At 42.4% G+C, this 21,409-nt stretch overlaps 1 protein-coding gene across 1 annotated transcript in view; it reads right to left on the bottom strand.

The window, feature by feature from the left end:
- Positions 1–21,409, bottom strand: part of LOC133539746 (sialic acid-binding Ig-like lectin 10) — a 54,290-nt gene that overhangs the window by 28,233 nt on the left and 4,648 nt on the right. The window contains exons 3-7 of the mRNA XM_061881882.1: positions 20,858–21,096; positions 20,648–20,777; positions 20,269–20,562; positions 9,999–10,256; positions 6,493–6,756 (exon numbers count right to left, since the gene is read on the bottom strand). Of these exons, the coding sequence (XP_061737866.1) occupies positions 6,493–6,756; positions 9,999–10,256; positions 20,269–20,562; positions 20,648–20,777; positions 20,858–21,096 (1,185 nt within the window). The remainder of the gene's footprint in view (positions 1–6,492; positions 6,757–9,998; positions 10,257–20,268; positions 20,563–20,647; positions 20,778–20,857; positions 21,097–21,409) is intronic.

The raw sequence follows: 21,409 nt of genomic DNA, 5'->3' as shown, positions 1-21,409 counted from the left end.
TACCTGTATGTCATCTTTTTTGTAAGGGGCGCTGGAAGCCGGCAGACCCGTCAGCGTTCCTGTTCTGTCTCCCTGTAATGTTTGTCTGATCTTGAATGGGATTGTGCTGAAAATTGTAATTTTCCTGAAGGAACTCTCCTGACGGAATAAATAAAGTACTATCTACCTATCTATCTATCTATCTAATGTTTTTAGGCAGCAACAAACAATCAATCGCTAGAAGCCTTTAAGTTCCATCTTAAAACTCATTAGTAGACTCTTGCCTTTAAACAGACACCCCCTTTGAGACCAGTTGATCTGCCGTCTCTTTCCTGCTCTGCCCCCGTCTCCTGCGTGGAGAGGTTACAGCTGCTCGCTGTTCAAAGTCAGGATCCTCTGTGCATCAATTGGTGACGTCTCTGCGCTGCTGACTTGTCTCCACTCAAGACGATCCCCTGCTGGCCCCACTATGGACTGGACTCTCACACTATTTTCTAGATCCACTCGACATCCATTGCACCGGTCGCCCGGGGAACGGGGGTCGTCACACCTGTGGTCCTCTCCAAGGTTTCTCATTGTATCTTAGGGACGGCGTGTCGCAGCGGGGGGAGTGGCCGAGCGCAACCCGAGCGTCCCTGGTTCAATCCCCACCTAGTACCAACCTCGTCACGTCCGTTGTGTCCTGAGCAAGACACTTCACCCTTGCTCCTGATGGGTGCTGGTTAGCGCCTTGCATGGCAGCTCCCTCCATCAGTGTGTGAATGTGTGTGTGAATGGGTAAATGTGGAAGTAGTGTCAAAACGCTTTGAGTACCTTGAAGGTAGAAAAGCGCTATACAAGTACAACCCATTTATTTATTTATCCCATTGGCTTGAGATTTTTCTTGCCCTGATGTGGGATCTGAGCCGAGGATATTGTTGTTGCTTGTACAGCCCTTTGAGACACTTGTGATTGAGGGCTATATAAATAAACATTGATTAAATGACTTTTACTATATATTTTAAACATGAAAACCAAGTTACAGTTTAACTAAAGGCCTACTGAAACCCACTACTACCCACCCCGCAGTCTGATAGTTTATATATCAATGATGAAATATTAACATTGCAACACATGCCAATACGGCCTTTTTAGTTTACTAAATTACAATTTAAAATTTCCCGCAGTTTTTTGTTGAAAACGTCGCGGAATGATGACGCGTGTTTGTGACGTTATTGGTTGGAGGGGACATTTTAGCCCAAAGTCGTCTCTTTTTATCGCACAATTACACAGTAATTTGGACATCTGTGTTGCTGAATCTTTCGCAATTTGTTCAATTAATAATGGAGACTATAAAGAAGAATGCTGTTGGTGGAAAGCGGTGGATTGCAGCTGTCTTTAGCACCGAGACACAGCCGGTGTTTCTTTGTTTGTTGTGAAGCTTTACTATGGAACAGAGCGGTCAAGCGAACATGTTTCTCTACGTCAACCAGCATGTTTTTGGATGGGAAAATGGTGATGTATTTTTTACCGGAGACATCAGTGGATTATGCGTCCTCCTGCAGTAGCTGTCAAAAAAGGCAGCTGTGATCTTGGCTCCTCGGCTTCTCTCTGAGACACTGGCGTGTTCACCGCAGCCATCCGACCTCGAGATATGTCTTTACAATCTCACTAAAACACTATTAAAACCAGGGGCGCTCACACTTTTTCTGCAGGTGAGCTACTTTTCAATAGACCAAGTCGAGGAGATCTACCTCATTCCTATTTATAATTTATATTTATTTATTTATGAAAGAGACATTTTTGTTAACATGTTAATGGTGTTTAATGATAATACAAGCATGTTTAACACACACAGATTCCTTTCTTTCATGAAGACAAGAATATAAGTTGGTGTATTTGATTCTGATGACTTGCATTGATTGGAATTAGACAGTGGTGCTGATAACGTCCGCATTTTCAAATGGAGGAAAAAAAAGTCCTCCTTTCTGTCCAATACCACATGAAAGTGGTTGGATTTGGCATCTCAGTTGTCCAACTTGCATACTCGTTTTTAAACACTTTGTTATGAGAGTAGCATATGTGTGTGGCCCTTTAATGTCTGGCAGCAGGTGATTGACCTCAGTGAGAGTGCGGGTGGGCAAGCAAGTGAGAAAGCGGTCGCTGGGGGCGGGGGAGAAATACATTGGCATCAAACTCCGTAGCTTGCTAGCTTGTGCACGCTAGCTTTCTGAGACTCTTATTTTGTTAGCACAGGCAGGATGAAACAGGTCTTTTATGGTGAAGACAGGAACTGTGCAGTCGGTCTTTAGAGTTTTGACAGTAGGTACGGAGTCTCTAGAAATAAAATGTGTTTCTCTGCGTCCGCCCTGTTAGTGATTTTTTTCTTAAATATGAGCTCGCAGCAGCCAGCGTCATCTCACAAGATCCTCGGGTGCCGAGAATGTCAAACAACTGACGAAAGTGAAGTCTTGGTATGATTGATGATTGCTCATTTTTATGTATATTTTTTAATGCCTGGCTTGAGATCGACTGACACACCCTCCGAGATCGACCAGTCGATCGCGATCGACGTAATACCCACCCCTGATTAAAACAATAAGCATATAAGGGATCTTCCAGAATTATCCTAGTAAATGTGTCTAATTACATCTGAAACGCTAACACTGCCACTTTTTTTTTTTAGTGCCTCACTCTAACTTTCTTCATCCGGGAATCTTTCACCCTCGCTCAAATTAAGGGGGAAATCGTCGCTGTCTCGGTCCGAATAGCTCTTGCTGCTGGTGGCTATGATTATAAACAATGTGAGGATGTGAGCAGCCCTACAACCCGTGACGTCACGCGCACATCGTCTGCTACTTCCGGTAAAGGCAAGGCTTTTTTATTAGCAACCAAAAGTTGCAAACTTTATCGTGGATGTTCTCTACTAAATCATTTCTGCAAAAATATGGCAATATGGCGAAATGATCAAGTATGACACATAGAATGGACCTGCTATCCCCGTTTGAATAAGAAAATCTCATTTCAGTGGGCCTTTAAGACAGAGAAAAATGGCAACTCTGTAAATGTGGCATATGAAAGTGGAAAAAAAAAATGTAAGTAATGTGTAATTATGTGTTTTTGTAGGGCTGTCAAACGACTAAAATATATATAATTGCGATAAATCGCAGTTTTCTCATAGTTAACTCCAAATTAATCACGCTCAATCACAGATAATCCTTTTTGTGCACGAGACAGATAATTCTCAAATTTGAACTCGATGAACGGACAATTCATTTGCTTTCATGAAATGTGTTTTAAAACGTTCATCACAAACATCATTTAATGACAATAAAATTAAAAATAAAATGCCTGCTGTGTTGGTGAGTTGGTGTTTGTGCACTGCTGCACAGTCATGTTGGGAGAGGAAGGGGCCCGCTCCAAACTCTTTTGGAGCTTACTTGGGAGCATGGAATTGTCCAAACTAGTTTTGTATCCTGGAGCATTCAAAGTTCCTTTCACTGGAACTAAGGGGTCAAGCCCAACTTCTGAAAAACCACCCCACACCATAATTCCTCCTCCACCAAATTTCACACTCGGCACAATGCAGTCCAAAATGTAGCGTTCTCCTGGCAACCTCCAAACCCAGACTGGTCCGTCAGATTGCCAGATGGAAAAGCGTGATTCGTCACTCCAGAGAACGCGTCTCCACTTAATCCGACGGTTTGCAATGGACTTGGTGATGTATGGCTTAAATCAGGGGCGCTCGCACTTTTTCTGGAGGTGAGCTACTTTTCAATTGACCAACTTGAGGGGATCTACCTCATTTATATATATCATTTATATTTATTTATTTATGAAAGAGACATTTTTGTTAACAAGTTAATGGTGTTTAATGATAATACAAGCATGTTTAACATACATAGATTCCTTTCTTTCATGAAGACAAGAATAAAAGTTGGTGTAGTACCTGATTGTGATGACTTGCATTGATTGGAATTAGACAGTGGTGCTGATAACGTCCGCATTTTCAAATGGAGGAGAAAAAAAGTTGTCCTTTCTGTCCAATACCACATGAAAGTGGTTGGATTTGGCATCTCATTTGTCCAACTTGCATACTCGTTTTTAAACACTTTGTTATGAGAGTAGCATATGTGTGTGGCCCTTTAATGTCTGGCAGCAGGTGAGTGACGTCAGTGAGTGTGCGGGTGGGCAAGCAAGTGAGAAAGCGGTCGCTGAGGGCGGGGGAGAAGTACATTGGCATCAAACTCCGTAGCTTGCTAGCTTGTGCACGCTAGCTTTCTGAGACTCTTATTTTGTTAGCACAGGCAGGATGAAACAGGTCTTTTATGGTGAAGACAGGAACTGTGCAGTCGGTCTTTAGAGTTTTGACAGTAGGTACGGAGTCTCTAGAAATAAAATGTGTTTCTCTGCGTCCGCCCTGTTAGTGATTTTTTTCTTAAATATGAGCTCGCAGCAGCCAGCGTCATCTCACAAGATCCTCGGGTGCCGAGAATGTCAAACAACTGACGAAAGTGAAGTCTTGGTATGATTGATGATTGCTCATTTTTATGTCTATTTTTTAATGCCTGGCTTGAGATCGACTGACACACCCTCCGAGATCGACCAGTCGATCGCGATCGACGTAATGCCCACCCCTGGCTTAGATGCAGCTGCTCAGCCATGGAAACCTATTCCAAGAAGCTCTCTACGTACTGTTCGTGGGTTAATTGGAAGGTCGCATGAAGTTTGGAGCTCTGTAGCAACTGACTGTGCAGAAAGTCTTTGCAGTTTGCGCTTCAGCATCCGCTGACCCCTCTCTATCAGTTCACGTGGCCTACCACTTGGTGGCTGACTTGCTGTTGTTCCCAAAACCTTCAATTTTCTTATAATAAAGCCAACAGTTGACTTTGGAATTTTTAGCGAGGACATTTCACGACTGGATTTGTTGCACAGGTGGCATCCTATGATAGTTCCATGCTGGAAATCACTGAGAGCGGCCCATTCTTTCACATGTGTTTGTAGAAATAGTCTCCAGGCCTAAGTGCTTGATTTTATACACCGGGCCAAGTGATTAGAACACCTGATTCTGATCATTTGGATGGGTGGCCAAATACTTTTGGCAATATAGTGTATATTCCGAGCGCAATGAGGTCACATTATTGATGGGGAAAGGCATTTTTTGACAATATGATTTGCCTGAGCGGCTAGGAGACACCAAGAGTAACAAGCAGTAGAAAATGGATTAGAAAGCACAGATTAAAAAATATATATATATTTATATATATATATATATATATATATATATATATTTTTTTTTTTTAACTTGGGACTTCCTGCGGGCCGGATTTTGGACGCTGGCGGTCCATAGTTTGGGGACCCCTGATGGAGATGATCAAATCTGCTGTACATGTTTACTTTAGAAAAGTTGGATACTTCTCTTGTTGCCTTATTTGTATTTGACTTTATTAAATGTTTGGGTGGAATTTTTTTATTTTTTTTAAACAAAACCAGTTTTCTTTTAAAGACCTACTTAAATGACATTATCTTATTTAAACGGGGATAGCAGGTCCATTCTATGTTTCATACTTGATCATTTTGCCATATTGCCATATTTTTGCTGAAAGGATTTAGTAGAGAACATTGACGATAAAGTTCGCAACTTTTGGTCGCTAATACAAAAGCCTTGCCTTTACCGAAAGATTTGTGGATGAGGAAAGTGAGAGTGAAGGACTAGAAAAAAAAAGACTATACAGTGGGAGCGATTCAAATGTTATTAGACACCTTTACTAGCATAATTCTGGAAAACCCCTTATCTGCTTATTTTGTTACTAGTGTTTTAGTGAGATTATATGGTCGTACCTGTACAACCTTTTTTCGGCACCAGTCGACGCGTGGTGGCGATGCCCATCTCTGCCCTTCGCAAGGGACCCGCTTCGAGACACGATCTTTCGAAATGATCGCTGCATAATACACTGTACTTTGTGTGTGTGGTCCAATCCAACCGTGTTCGCTTGACCGCTCTGTTCCATAGTAAAGCTTCACCGTCATCTTTCGGGAATGTAAACAATGAAACACCGGCTGTGTTTATGTTGCTAAAGGCGGCCGCATGACACCGCTTCCCACCTACAGCTTTCTTCTTTGACGTCTCCATTATTCATTGAACAAATTGTGATGAAAACAGACGACTTATAGCTTGGAACGGTGCTGGAACAAAATGTCTTCTACAATGCGTGACGTTTTAGCAGGATACTTCCGCTCAAAATTTAAAATTGCAATTTATTAAACTAAACCGGCCGTATTGGCATGTGTTGCAATGTTAATATTTCATCATTGATATATAAACTATCAGACTGCGTGGTCGGTAGTAGTGGGTTTTTAGTAGGCCTTTAAGTAATTTGTCAGAGCAGTTTTATCGAGAAATGCAGCAAATCATACAACTGGCATACGAAGTTATTAAAAAAGTATTGATTTTGAATGGAGAATGGATTCTGAATTGAATCGTTACCCCCGAGAATGGATGGACGCACGAGGACGGCGTCACTTTTCACTTACATTCAACGTCCAGCTGAACGGCGTCTGAGAGGTCCTCTCCCAGCTGGTTTATGGCTCTACAGCGATAGAGCCCGCCATCTCTCTCCTCCACACGTTCCAAGAACAAGACCCCGTCCGTCTCGTTGTATATTCGGTTGCCGTTTTTTAACCAGGCATAGTCGGACACAGGCGGTTTGGCCCGGCTTTGACACAGCAGGACTACAGCGTCGCCCTCCACTATCGGACCATCGGGCTCCACGATAACTGATGTTTCCTTGGGAGGAACTGTTAGAAGAAACACCATTTGTTATGTTGCATTTAAGGCAGGGATGTGGCCTGCAGGCAATTTTTTTTAACGGCCCCAGAACACCTTCTAAAAATAAGATTAAAAACCATGAAAAGTGGTATAAAAGAGCAAAGAGGTGAAATGTAACAAGAAAATGTTGCAATGTTGACTCTAATAACACAAAGCTGCCATAATAATGAAATAATAATGAATCAAAATCAATGTCATTATGAATGATTGACCTGTTCGAGGCTCCAATTACGTCACATTAAATTTTTCCTACCAAAAAAATGTAACGTGTTGCATATTTTGTAGTTGCCATATAAAAAAACAATGTTATTTTTCTTTAAAGAGTGGCGTAAAATGGACAAACAAAAAACCGAATCAACAATAAAAGTCATAATTGACCGATAGATCTTAAGTTGATCTCGAAATTATTGTGTTAAAAGTAAACAGTAAAAAGGGGATACATTTTTAGCCATCTGAGGTTACGAATTTTTTTTTTTTCTTTTTTTTTTTTTTTACCTTTTTGGTTCAATAGGTGGGGGAAATCATCCACAACCTCATTAAAAAGGAGTTAAAAAATGTCACAAAATTGCGCTTTTCGGAGGGGTCAATTTTCGGCCATTTGAAGTTGGGAATTAAAAATATATGTTTTATGTTTACCATTGGGGGTCCAAAAGAAAGGCAGAAAACAGTACTTTTCAGAGGGGTAAATTTTGAGCCAATTAAAGTTGTGATTTTTTTGTTCTACCTTTCTAGTTCAAGAGGTGAGGGGATACATTGTTGGCCATTTGAGGTTGTGAATTGAAAAAAAAATGTATATTTAACATTGGGGGTCCAAAAGAAAGGCAGAAAACAGTACTTTTCAGAGGGGTCAATTTTAAGCCATTTGAAGTTGTGATTTTTTGTTCTACCTTTCTAGTTCAAGAGGTGAGGGGATACATTTTTGGCCATTTGAGGTTGTGAATTGAAAAAATGTATTTTATATTTATCATTGGGGGTCCAAAAGAAAGGCAGAACACAGTACTTTTCAGAGGGGTCAATTTTGAGCCAATTAAAGTTGTGATTTTTTTGTCCTACCTTTCTAGTTCAAGGGGTGAGGGGATACATTTTTGGCCATTTGAGGTTGTGAATTGAAAATAAATAATTTATATTTAACATTGGGGGTCCAAAGGAAAGGCAGAAAACAGTACTTTTCAGAGGGGTAAATTTTGAGCCATTTAAAGTTGTGATTTTTTTGTTCTACCTTTCTAGTTCAAGAGGTGAGGGGATACATTTTTGGCCATTTGAGGTTGTGAATTAAAAATATATAATTTATATTTAACATTGGGGGTCCAAAAGAAATGCAGAAAACAGTACTTTTCAGAGGGGTAAATTTTGAGCCATTTAAAGTTGTGATTTTTTTCGTTCTACCTTTCTAGTTCAAGAGGTGAGGGGATACATTTTTGGCCATTTGAGGTTGTGAATTAAAAAAAAACATTTTATATTTATCATAAGGGGTCCAAAAGAAAGGCAGAAAACAGTATTTTTTAGAGGGGTAAATTTTGAGCCATTTAAAGTTGTGATTTTTTGTTGTTGTTCCTTTTTAGTTCAAGAGGTCAGGGGGATACATTTTTGGCCATTTGAATGTTGTGAATTAAAACAATATATATTATATTTACCATTGGGGGTCCAAAAGAAAGGCAGAAAACAGTACTTTTAGGAGGGGTAAATTTTGAGCGATTTAAAGTTGTGATTTTTTTGTTCCACCTTTGTAGTTCAAGAGGTGAGGGGATACATTTTTGGCCCTTTGAGGTTGTGAATTAAAAAAAATTATTTTATTTTTATTATTGGGGGTCCAAAAGAAAGGCAGAAAACAGTACTTTTCAGAGGGGTAAATTTTGAGCCATTTAAAGTTGTGATTTTTTTGTTCTACCTTTCTAGTTCAAGAGGTGAGGGGATACATTTTTGGCCATTTGAGGTTGTGAATTAAAACAATATATTTTATATTTACCATTGGGGGTCCAAATAAAAGGCAGAAAACAGTACTTTTAGGAGGGGTAAATTTTGAGCCATTTAAAGTTGTGATTTTTTTGTTCTACCTTTATAGTTCAAGAGGTGAGGGCATATATTTTTGGCCATTTGAGGTTGTGAATTAAAAAAATATATTTTATTTTTATTATTGGGGGTCCAAAAGAAAGGCAGAAAACAGTACTTTTCAGAGGGGTCAATTTTGAGCCATTTAAAGTTGTGATGTTTTTGTTCTACCTTTCTAGTTCAAGAGGTGAGGGGGATACATTTTTGGCCATTTGAGGTTGTGAATTAAAAAAATATATTTTATATTTATCATTGGGGGTCCAAAAGAAAGGCAGAAAACAGTACTTTTCAGAGGGGTAAATTTTGAGCCATTTAAAGTTGTGATTTTTTTTGTTCTACCTTTCTAGTTCAAGAGGTGAGGGGGATACATTTTTGGCCATTTGAGGTTGTGAATTAAAAATATATATTTTACAGAACCTTACTAGAACAGGCAGTCACAGAGACTACCCCGCCACGCATTGTTGTGCCAAAAAGGGGTAAAAAAAAATTGAAGACGGTACTTTTCAGAGGGGATGATTATGGGCCACTTCTGTCAGAATAATTGCATCTAAGATATCACAAATCTTTGTGTTAAATCGAGTTCCTGCGAGAGGACAAAAGCTGTCTTTGATCTTTCCAAGCAGAAGGCTTGTAAAACTCCTCTGTGTAGGATGGGAAGCTTACATGAAGGTGTCGGTTTCTTTGATGTATTGTAATCCACAGGAACATTTTGTCTTGATCGAGATCTACAAAGCGGAGAGGAAGCAGGACCTGACTCCCCTCCAGGCACCGTTTCTTTGAACTGTTTAGACCTCTTCTTTGAACAGACCTTTTCTTTGAACTGTGTTGTAACCAAAGAGGATGGGGGTTTACAACCCCCCTCCCTTAGAAACAGCTGTTTCCATTAAATCAAGTAAAGTCCAAATAAAAGAGGAGGCGTACAATCTTTCGTCAGAGCGTGGTGAGACACTGTACAAGGGTACAAGTCTACGCGTTTCTCCTCATTGAGCCAAATGGAATTCTGTCTCTGTTTAATTCCTTGCTTCTAGTCTTGTTTAATAGATGTCATCAGATCTAAATGTTTCATGTTGCTTAACATATCACCCCTGTACAGTCATTTTCGCCTGAACCATCTAAAACTTTTTACTAGTAGTACTTCGTGTTGGGTATGATATGGACTTACATTGCACCTCTATCAGCGTTCTGGATGAGTTCTGGTATCCATATCTGTTGTGGACTCTGCAATAAAAGCTGTTTGTGGCCTCCGTGACCGTGATGTAAAGTCGTTTCCTGGATCCCACCGGTGTCACCTGACCTCCGTCCACTTGGTACCAGGTGTAGCTGTCCACGGTTGGGTTGGCGTCGGTGTGGCAGGTCAGGAGGAGGATAGTTCCCTCCGTCGCCGGACTCATGTAGCTGACTGACGTGTTCTTTGGAGCGTCTAAGAGAACAATTCAGTATCAACCAACAAAGTTCTTTTACAGACATTTGACACTGTGGATCGGAGGTCTTCAGGCCGTCAAGGACCCTAAAACTGATAGAGAGATGGTGCATGGACCTCCTAATTATAACTCATGTAAAAAAAACGGTGTTTCAAATGAAAGGTAACATGTCAAAATGTGGTTTCAGAGGTGGATGGTAGTCCTTTGTTTTTGTAGCTTGCCCACATGCACTTAAGTACACCCAAGTTGCGACTTTAAGGTTTTACTACTTACGTACAAAAAGGAAAGGGTCTTTGACTTTGAGTTTAGGGACAGTAGATATTGATGAACACTCAAGTGCCAATATGCAAGATTATAGGCAAGGCCGGTTTTTGCTCTAGGCCAGGGGTGTCTAAAGCGCAGCCCACAGGTAATTTTTTAACGGGTGTTGTTGATAAATGGCTTTCGCTTTAAATAGTACAGTTTTAACTTGCACTTACAGATGTGGCGACCAACTGTAGTTACTGACAGTGGTTTTCTATAGTGTTCCTGAGCCCATGTGGTGATATCCTTTACACACTAATGTCGCCTTTTGATGCAGTACCGCCTGAGGGATCGCTGTTTTTTTGTTTGATTGATTGATTCATTGATACTTTTATTAGTAGATTGCACAGTTCAGTACATATTTCGTACAATTGACCACTAAATGGTCATACCCGAATAAGTTTTTCAACTTGTTTAGGTCGGGATCCACGTTAATCAATTCATGGTAAAGGTCCATAATATCATCGCTTACGTGCAGTGATTTCTCCAGATTCTCTGAAACTTTTGATGATCTTACAGACCGTAGATGGTGAAATCCCTAAATTCCTTGCGATTGCTCATAGAGAAATGTTGTTCTTAAACTGCGGGATGTTCCAAAGAAGTGTCTGATGAGCATTCCTCAACTTTCTCGGTCTCTTTTGCCACTAGTGCTAGCTTTTTTTAAACATATTGCAGGCATCAAATTCCAAATGAGCTGATATTTGGAAAAAATAACAAAGTTTTCCAGTTTGAATGTTAAGTATCTTGTCTTTGCAGTCTGTTCAATTGAATCTAGGTTGAAAAGGCTTTGCAAATCATTGTGTTTTGTTTTTATTTATGATTTGCACAACGTGACAACTTCACTAGTTTTGGGGTTTGTACTCGAGGTTGTGGTACGCAGATTTTCTTGATGGTTGTGTTTTAATGTCTTAAGGTCACGGGACATACTTGGAATGTTTGTTTGCTGCTCCATGGTCATGGAATAACTTACAAAAGGATCTGAGGTTACCTGAGCTGATCACTTTGGGGGATTTTCAGGCCATTTGAAAGGATTGAGAACTTGTTTCTATTTGGCATTGTACATGTTTGTAAGCTGTTTTTTTTTTTTTACTGAAACATGTTATACATTGTTTTGCCCTATTTTTCAATTGTTGTGTGTGACTGCTGTTGTTTTTTGTTGTTTTTATACGTATTTCTATAACTTGGTTACTTGGCCAGCTCACTTTTGGAACAGAGATTTTTAGTCTTAATGAGTTTTGACTTGGTTCAATAAAGGATAGTGATTGATTGATTGATTGATTGCTTGATTGATTGATTGATTGATTGATTGTGTCACGTAGGAAACGCATAGTGATGCGCGTTGTGTTCTACCTCAGGATGCAATGGACCAGTCGGATGAGACTTGCAGGTAAGGGCTTGATTTAAATACAAAAAAATAGTAGCACTGGTACAAAAGAGACACAATCAACAAAAGAAAACGCGTGCCGAACGCACAGGAAGCTAAGCTAAAAACTTAGCACTGAGTCCGGAGTCCAAAAATAACGTGCCGAGTGCACGGGAAGCTAAGAAGGAACTTAGCACAGAGACACGACTTAGAAACATCCACGTGAGCGTTGCTTACCGCAAACAAAGGATGAAGAATGAACGGAGGGAGAAGGCAGGCTTAAATACGGAAGTAATCAATGAAACACAGGTGCGCGTCAAAAGTAAGTAGCAGGTGGAACAAATGCGAAACCATGGAGACAAGATAAATAAGGAAGGGCAAAACTAGGAACCGGAAGAGTCCAACACAAACCGAAAACACCAAAGGACTCCAAAAACTAAATGAACATGTGATCCGGGAAGCGGATCACAACAGATTTATTGATTGATTGATTGATTGATTGTCCTCCTTGAATAAAACAATGACAGTACTTTGAATGTGTGCAATGTTGACCCTTTTATTTGTTTACTATAGTCTGATCATTGGAATTTAAAGACTTCTATTCATGCAAAAATGCCAGGAGGGAATATGGTTTCATGACCCAAATTTTTTAAAGCTCCCTGCAGTTCCTGTGTGGGCCCTCTAGGATTGCCAGAAACCCCCACCCCCCCCCACCACCCCCCCACCCCCGTCCGTCCCGCCCGCCCCCCCCCCCCCCCCCCCCCCCTGTTGGAGACCTCTAATGACTCCTGTCGGTTTCGATGTTGACTTTTTAACGCAACATTTGAAGCAACTTCCCCTCTGCGGTAATTCCATTACTTCACAAAAAAAAAAAAAACCCTCACAAAGTTCTGCAGCTCCGTATTTCACCAGCAAGACACTTTTGGATGTGTTAATCATCTTTGAAATAAGCTCATCTGTTCCCTACGGTCGTTACGTGTTCGACAAAAGCAAATACCAGTCAGGAGCGGGGGTGGCCAAATTTTAAAACACTACTACCTCTAAAAAAAAAAAAAAAGATACAATTGGGGCGGCATAGCTCGGTTGGTAGAGTGGCCGTGCTAGCAACTTGAGGGTTGCAGGTTCGATTCCCGCTTGTGCCATCCTAGTTACTGCCGTTGTGTCCTTGGGCAAGACACTTTACCCTCCTGCTCCCAGTGCCACCCACACTGGTTTAAATGCAACTTTGATATTGGGTTTCACTATGTAAAGCGCTTTGAGAAAAGCGCTATATAAATATAATTCACTTCACAATTGTAAGAAAAGAGAAAACGTAACGATGAAAAATTTGCACTAATAACACAAAGCTTTTTGATAACTGTCATGGCTCAAAAAATTATAAAAAAACCTATTGATCTAGAGATTTGGCAGTTGGAAGTACAAATAATGTATATTAACTGTCATTGTTCAATAGATAATAATGAATCAAAATCAATGTTGTTATGACCTACTTAAGTTTCCAATTACTAAATGTTTTATTGGGGTGATTTTGTGTTTTTGCCATAAAAACATGTTTGTTTGTTTTTGACAAAAAAGGGCATAAAATGCATATACAATTAGCAGATGGATCGGGAGTTCATATGTAAAATACAGTGCATCCAGAAAGTATTCACAGCGCTACACTTTTTCAACATTTTCTTAAATTTCTGCCTTATTGGAAAATGGAATGGATTCATTTTTGTCCTCAAAATTCTACACACAATACGCAGTAATGACAATGTGAAAAGTGGTTGTTTTTTTAACAGTTTTTTGCAAATCTATTAAAAAATATTGTAGTGTGAATGTTGTATGTCTATCTGTGTTGGCCCTGCGATGAGGTGGCGACTTGTCCAGGGTGTACACTGCCTTCCGCCCGATTGCGGCTGAGATAGGCACTAGCGCCCCCCGTGACCCCAAAGGGAATAAGCGGTAGGAAATGGATGGATGGATGGACGGATGTATTGGACATGTTCTAATCAAGTAATCAAACAAAATAGTCTGCCTTAAATGCATTTGAAAGGCACAGGTCACATTCATGGCAAGTGTGGATGGAATCCGCCGCGAGGAAGGAGCTTTTATATATATATATATATATATATACATATATATATATATATATATATATATATATATATATATATATATATATATATATATATATATATATATATTACATGCAGTCGGCTTTCGGCCCCCGGCCCAATTTTTTTAGCCCAATGCGGCCCTCAAGTCAAAAAGTTTGGACACTCCTGGTCTCGGGTACACTTACTAATGATGATGCGATTATCCATCTACCCATTTCATACCGCTTGTCCCTTTTGGGGTCGCGGGGGGTCGCTGGAGCCTATCTCAGCTGCATTCGGGCGGAAGGCGGGGTACACCCTGGACAAGTCGCCACCTCATCGCAGGGCATAATGCGATTAATCTTGATTCTTTTTGAGTTAACTATGAACAAAAATGCAACTATTTGTGATTAAATCTTTCAATCGTTTGAAGTTTAAGCATGGCCTTCTTAAAAACACAACAGTGTGGAAGGTCTTCGGGGCATCGTGATGCGGTTCGTTCTTCCTTGATGCAGCTCGGGCTCGGACACAGCGTGAAGTTAAGAAATAATGGTTTATTCAAACTAAAAAGAGACTAAGAACAGAAACACTGGTACTAGGCAGAAAAGGCAAACAAACAAAACTAGCATGGGAGCTAGAAAAAAAAGAAAAGCGCTAGCATGGGAGCTAGGGAAATAACAGAAAAACTTGTATCAGGCACAACAGGCAAAACAAAACAACAAGGATGGAGCTAGAGGAACAGGAAAGGGATTACCGAGTCGAGGGGAAAGGTCGTCACAGTTGCGCGAACACAAATTGCGTGTAACACAAACTTACAAAGCCAGAATGAATGAACAGAAAAGGCAGGTTTAAATAAGGACGGTGATTAGCAAAACAGGTGTGCGTCTGGAAACCGTGGCAGGTGGTACTAGGCAGAAAAGGCAAACAAACAGAACTAGCATGGGAGCTAGAAAAAACCCAAAAGCGCTAGCATGGGAGCTAGGGAAATAACAGAAAAATTCGGATCAGGCACAACAGGCAAAACAAAACTACAAGCGTGGGAGCTAAAGGAACAGGAAAGGGATTACCGAGTCGAGGGGAAAGGTCGTCACAGTTGCGCGAACACAAATTGCGTGTAACACAAACTTACAAAGCCAGAATGAATGAACAGAAAAGGCAGGTTTAAATAAGGACAGTGATTAGCAAAACAGGTGTGCGTCTGGAAACCGTGGCAGGTGGTACTAGGCAGAAAAGGCAAACAAACAGAACTAGCATGGGAGCTAGAAAAAACCCAAAAGCGCTAGAATGGGAGCTAGGGAAATAACAGAAAGACTTGTATCAGGCACAACAGGCAAAACAAAATTACAAGCGTGGGAGCTAGAGGAACAGGAAAGGGATTACCGAGTCGAGGGGGAAGGTCGTCACAGTTGCGCGAACACAAATTGCGTGTAACACAAACTTACAAAGCCAGAATGAATGAACAGAAAAGGCAGGTTTAAATAAAGACAGTGATTAGCAAAACAGGTGTGCGTCTGGAAACCGTGGCAGGTGGTACTAGGCAGAAAAGGCAAACAAACAGAACTAGCATGGGAGCTAGGGAAATAACAGAAAAACTTGTATCATGCACAACAGGCAAAACAAAACTTCAAGCGTGTGAGCTAGAGGAACAGGAAAGGGATTACCGAGTCGAGGGGAAAGGTCGTCACAGTTGCGCGAACACAAATTGCGTGTAACACAAACTTACGAAGCCAGAATGAATGAACAGAAAAGGCAGGTTTAAATAAGGACGGTGATTAGCAAAACCGGTGTGCGTCTGGAAACCGTGGCAGGTGATACTAGGCAGAAAAGGCAAACAAACAGAACTAGCATGGGAGCTAGAAAAAAACCCAAAAGCGCTAGCATGGGAGCTAGGGAAATAACAGAAAAACGTGGATCAGGTACAACAGGCAAAACAAAACTACAAGCGTGGGAGCTAGACGAACAGGAAAGGGATTACCGAGTCGAGGGGAAAGGTCGTCACAGTTGCGCGAACACAAATTGCGTGTAACACAAACTTACAAAGCCAGAATGAATGAACGGAAAAGGCAGGTTTAAATAAGGACAGTGATTAGCAAAACAGGTGTGCGTCTGGAAACCGTGGCAGGTGGTACTAGGCAGAAAAGGCAAACAAACAGAACTAGCATGGGAGCTAGAAAAAACCCAAAAGCGCTAGTATGGGAGCTAGGGAAATAACAGAAAAACTTGGATCAGGCACAACAGGCAAAACAAAACTACAAGCGTGGGAGCTAGAGGAACAGGAAAGGGATTACCGAGTCGAGGGGAAAGGTCGTCACAGTTGCACGAACACAAATTGCGTGTAACACAAACTTACAAAGCCAGAATGAATGAACAGAAAAGGCAGGTTTAAATAAGGACGGTGATTAGCAAAACAGGTGTGCGTCTGGAAACCGTGGCAGGTGGTACTAGGCAGAAAAGGCAAACAAACAGAACTAGCATGGGACCTAGGGAAATAACAGAAAAACTTGGATCAGGCACAACAGGCAAAACAAAACTACAAGCGTGGGAGCTAGAGGAACAGGAAAGGGATTACCGAGTCGAGGGGAAAGGTCGTCACAGTTGCACGAACACAAATTGCGTGTAACACAAACTTACGAAGCCAGAATGAATGAACAGAAAAGGCAGGTTTAAATAAGGACGGTGATTAGCAAAACAGGTGTGAGTCTGGAAACCGTGGCAGGTGGTACTAGGCAGAAAAGGCAAACAAACAGAACTAGCATGGGAGCTAGAAAAAAAACCAAAAGCGCTATCATGGGAGCTAGGGAAATAACAGAAAAACTTGGATCAGGCACAACAGGCAAAACAAAACTACAAGCGTGGGAGCAAGAGGAACAGGAAAGGGATTACCGAGTCGAGGGGAAAGGTCGTCACAGTTGCGCGAACACAAATTGCGTGTAACACAAACTTACAAAGCCAGAATGAATTAACAGAAAAGGCAGGTTTAAATAAGGAAGGTGATTAGCAAAACAGGTGTGCGTCTGGAAACCGTGGCAGGTGGTACTAGGCAGAAAAGGCAAACAAACAGAACTAGCATGGGAGCTAGAAAAGACCCAAAAGTGCTAGCATGGGAGCTAGGGAAATAACAGAAAAACTTGGATCAGGCACAACAGGCAAAACAAAACTACAAGCGTGGGAGCTAGAGGAACAGGAAAGGGATTACCGAGTCGAGGGGAAAGGTCGTCACAGTTGCGCGAACACAAAATTGCGTGTAACACAAACTTACGAAGCCAGAATGAATGAACGGAAGAGGCAGGTTTAAATAAGGACGGTGATTAGCTAAACAGGTGTGCGTCTGGAAACCGTGGCAGGTGGTACTAGGCAGAAAAGGCAAACAAACAGAACTAGCATGGGAGCTAGGGAAATAACAGAAAAACTTGGATCAGGCACAACAGGCAAAACAAAACTACAAGCGTGGGAGCTAGAGGAACAGGAAAGGGATTACCGAGTCGAGGGGAAAGGTCGTCACAGTTGCACGAACACAAATTGCGTGTAACACAAACTTACGAAGCCAGAATGAATGAACAGAAAAGGCAGGTTTATATAAGGACGGTGATTAGCAAAACAGGTGTGAGTCTGGAAACCGTGGCAGGTGGTACTAGGCAGAAAAGGCAAACAAACAGAACTAGCATGGGAGCTAGAAAAAAAACCAAAAGCGCTAGCATGGGAGCTAGGGAAATAACAGAAAAACTTGGATCAGGCACAACAGGCAAAACAAAACTACAAGCGTGGGAGCAAGAGGAACAGGAAAGGGATTACCGAGTCGAGGGGAAAGGTCGTCACAGTTGCGCGAACACAAATTGCGTGTAACACAAACTTACAAAGCCAGAATGAATTAACAGAAAAGGCAGGTTTAAATAAGGAAGGTGATTAGCAAAACAGGTGTGCGTCTGGAAACCGTGGCAGGTGGTACTAGGCAGAAAAGGCAAACAAACAAAACTAGCATGGGAGCTAGAAAAAACCCAAAAGTGCTAGCATGGGAGCTAGGGAAATAACAGAAAAACTTGGATCAGGCACAACAGGCAAAACAAAACTACAAGCGTGGGAGCTAGAGGAACAGGAAAGGGATTACCGAGTCAAGGGGAAAGGTCGTCACAGTTGCGCGAACACAAATTGCGTGTAACACAAACTTACGAAGCCAGAATGAATGAACAGAAAAGGCAGGTTTAAATAAGGACGGTGATGAGCAAAACAGGTGTGCGTCTGGAAACCGTGGCAGGTGGTACTAGGCAGAAAAGGCAAACAAACAGAACTAGCATGGGAGCTAGAAAAAAAACCAAAAGCGCTAGCATGGGAGCTAGGGAAATAACAGAAAAACTTGGATCAGGCACAACAGGCAAAACAAAACTACAAGCGTGGGAGCTAGAGGAACAGGAAAGGGATTACCGAGTCGAGGGGAAAGGTCGTCACAGTTGCGCGAACACAAATTGCGTGTAACACAAACTTACGAAGCCAGAATGAATGAACAGAAGAGGCAGGTTTAAATAAGGACGGTGATTAGCTAAACAGGTGTGCGTCTGGAAACCGTGGCAGGTGGTACTAGGCAGAAAAGGCAAACAAACAGAACTAGCATGGGAGCTAGAAAAAACCCAAAAGCGCTAGCATGGGAGCTAGGGAAATAACAGAAAAACTTGGATCAGGCACAACAGGCAAAACAAAACTACAAGCGTGGGAGCTAGAGGAACAGGAAAGGGATTACCTAGTCGAGGGGGAAGGTCGTCACAGTTGCGCGAACACAAATTGCGTGTAACACAAACTTACAAAGCCAGAATGAATGAACAGAAAAGGCAGGTTTAAATAAGGACGGTGATTAGCAAAACAGGTGTGCGTCTGGAAACCGTGGCAGGTGGTACTAGGCAGAAAAGGCAAACAAACAGAACTAGCATGGGAGCTAGGGAAATAACAGAAAAACTTGGATCAGGCACAACAGGCAAAACAAAACTACAAGCGTGGGAGCTAGAGGAACAGGAAAGGGATTACCGAGTCGAGGGGAAAGGTCGTCACAGTTGCACGAACACAAATTGCGTGTAACACAAACTTACGAAGCCAGAATGAATGAACAGAAAAGGCAGGTTTAAATAAGGACGGTGATTAGCAAAACAGGTGTGCGTCTGGAAACCGTGGCAGGTGGTACTAGGCAGAAAAGGCAAACAAACAGAACTAGCATGGGAGCTAGAAAAAAAACCAAAAGCGCTAGCATGGGAGCTAGGGAAATAACAGAAAAACTTGGATCAGGCACAACAGGCAAAACAAAACTACAAGCGTGGGAGCTAGAGGAACAGGAAAGAGATTACCGAGTCGAGGGGAAAGGTCGTCACAGTTGCGCGAACACAAATTGCGTGTAACACAAACTTACGAAGCCAGAATGAATGAACAGAAAAGGCAGGTTTAAATAAGGACGGTGATGAGCAAAACAGGTGTGCGTCTGGAAACCGTGGCAGGTGGTACTAGGCAGAAAAGGCAAACAAACAGAACTAGCATGGGAGCTAGAAAAAAAACCAAAAGCGCTAGCATGGGAGCTAGGGAAATAACAGAAAAACTTGGATCAGGCACAACAAAACTACAAGCGTGGGAGCTAGAGGAACAGGAAAGGGATTACCGAGTCGAGGGGAAAGGTCGTCACAGTTGCGCGAACACAAATTGCGTGTAACACAAACTTACGAAGCCAGAATGAATGAACAGAAGAGGCAGGTTTAAATAAGGACGGTGATTAGCTAAACAGGTGTGCGTCTGGAAACCGTGGCAGGTGGTACTAGGCAGAAAAGGCAAACAAACAGAACTAGCATGGGAGCTAGAAAAAACCCAAAAGCGCTAGCATGGGAGCTAGGGAAATAACAGAAAAACTTGGATCAGGCACAACAGGCAAAACAAAACTACAAGCGTGGGAGCTAGAGGAACAGGAAAGGGATTACCTAGTCGAGGGGGAAGGTCGTCACAGTTGCGCAAACACAAATTGCGTGTAACACAAACTTACAAAGCCAGAATTAATGAACAGAAAAGGCAGGTTTAAATAAGGACGGTGATTAGCAAAACAGGTGTGCGTCTGGAAACCGTGGCAGGTGAAAATAATAAGCAGCCATGGTGACAGAACAAACAGGAACTAAGGAAGTCAACCATTAACAGAATATGATACAAAGACGGAACAAAAGAAGAATATGGTATGATCCGGGCAGCGGATCATAACACAGTGATTGTTTGCTTCCAAAGAACACAAGAAAAAGAACAACTCACAGCCGACACGAAGGGTCAAACTCTTCTGGGTGTCGTCGAGTCGTCCATCTTGTCTCCTGTAGCGCGCCGTGCAGGAGACCTCGGCAGCGTTGTGGAGGTAAGTGGCGGTCAACGCCATCACGGACGTCACCACGGACCCCTCCAGCGTCTCCTGGGCGTCGGCCAGCAGTGGCGTCCACGTCAGAGCGGGAGGCAGCAAGGGACAATGAGCGGGGGCCCTGCACCGCAACGTCAGGGTGTCGCCCTCCATTATGTCGCCGTTGTCGGCCAGGATTTTGGGCCTGGGGGGAGAGTCTGCTGAAGGAAGAACATGAAGACACGATGGGACAACGGGGGGGAGGACGAGAAACAAAGACCACCTTTGATGTCCAAAGACCACCTTTGATGTCCAAAGTCACACTGTTGTCGAAAAAGTTGAACTTGATGTAGTTGTCACACTCCAGTCTGAAGTAATAATAGTCGTTGTGGTCGGACATCACGTTGTGCAGGATGGTGGTGCAGTCCCGGTCCTGGTTTGCAGACATTTATTTGCACGGTATCTAATACAGTTCCTCGTGATTGATTATTCGGCCATTTTTCTTCAACCTACCTTCAAGTTCCCGGTGAGGTTTCCCTGCAGGAGGTCCGTTTCGGTCCTCCCCCCGGTGCGGCTGGAGTCGAACACCTCCGTCCTGTAGTAGCCCTTCCTCCAGATGGCTCGGCAGGTGTCGTCCAAGTCGGCCTCCAGTTGACGAGGCATGGTGAACCTGCAGGGGATCTTCACGCAGGAGCCGACCAGACCCTCCACGCTGGTCGGCATGAAGGTCGCCCAATTCTGGCACCGACTGCCTGACGTGCCGAAACACCGATAAAGGAGTGAATAAAGTTAAAGTACCAATGATTGTCACACACACACTAGGTGTGGGGGAATTTGTCCTCTGCATTTGACCCATCCCTTTGTTCAACCCCCTGGGAAGTGAGGGGAGCAGTGGGCAGCAGTGGTGCCGCGCCCGGAAATTTTTAATGGGGATTTATGGTGAATGTCATTTTAACCGCGTCGCCAGGAGTAGTTTTCGTCAAAGTACAACCCCCGTTTTTGGCCTAAAAAGGGTCCGACTTCCCATACGTTGTCAGACATGGGATCTTGGGACTTTTACCTGTC

Source organism: Nerophis ophidion, linkage group LG21 (genome assembly GCF_033978795.1).
Source record: "Nerophis ophidion isolate RoL-2023_Sa linkage group LG21, RoL_Noph_v1.0, whole genome shotgun sequence".
Taxonomy (NCBI): domain Eukaryota; kingdom Metazoa; phylum Chordata; class Actinopteri; order Syngnathiformes; family Syngnathidae; genus Nerophis; species Nerophis ophidion.
Note: the sequence above shows the minus strand (reverse complement) of the source record. Positions and strands in the feature narration are given on the sequence as shown.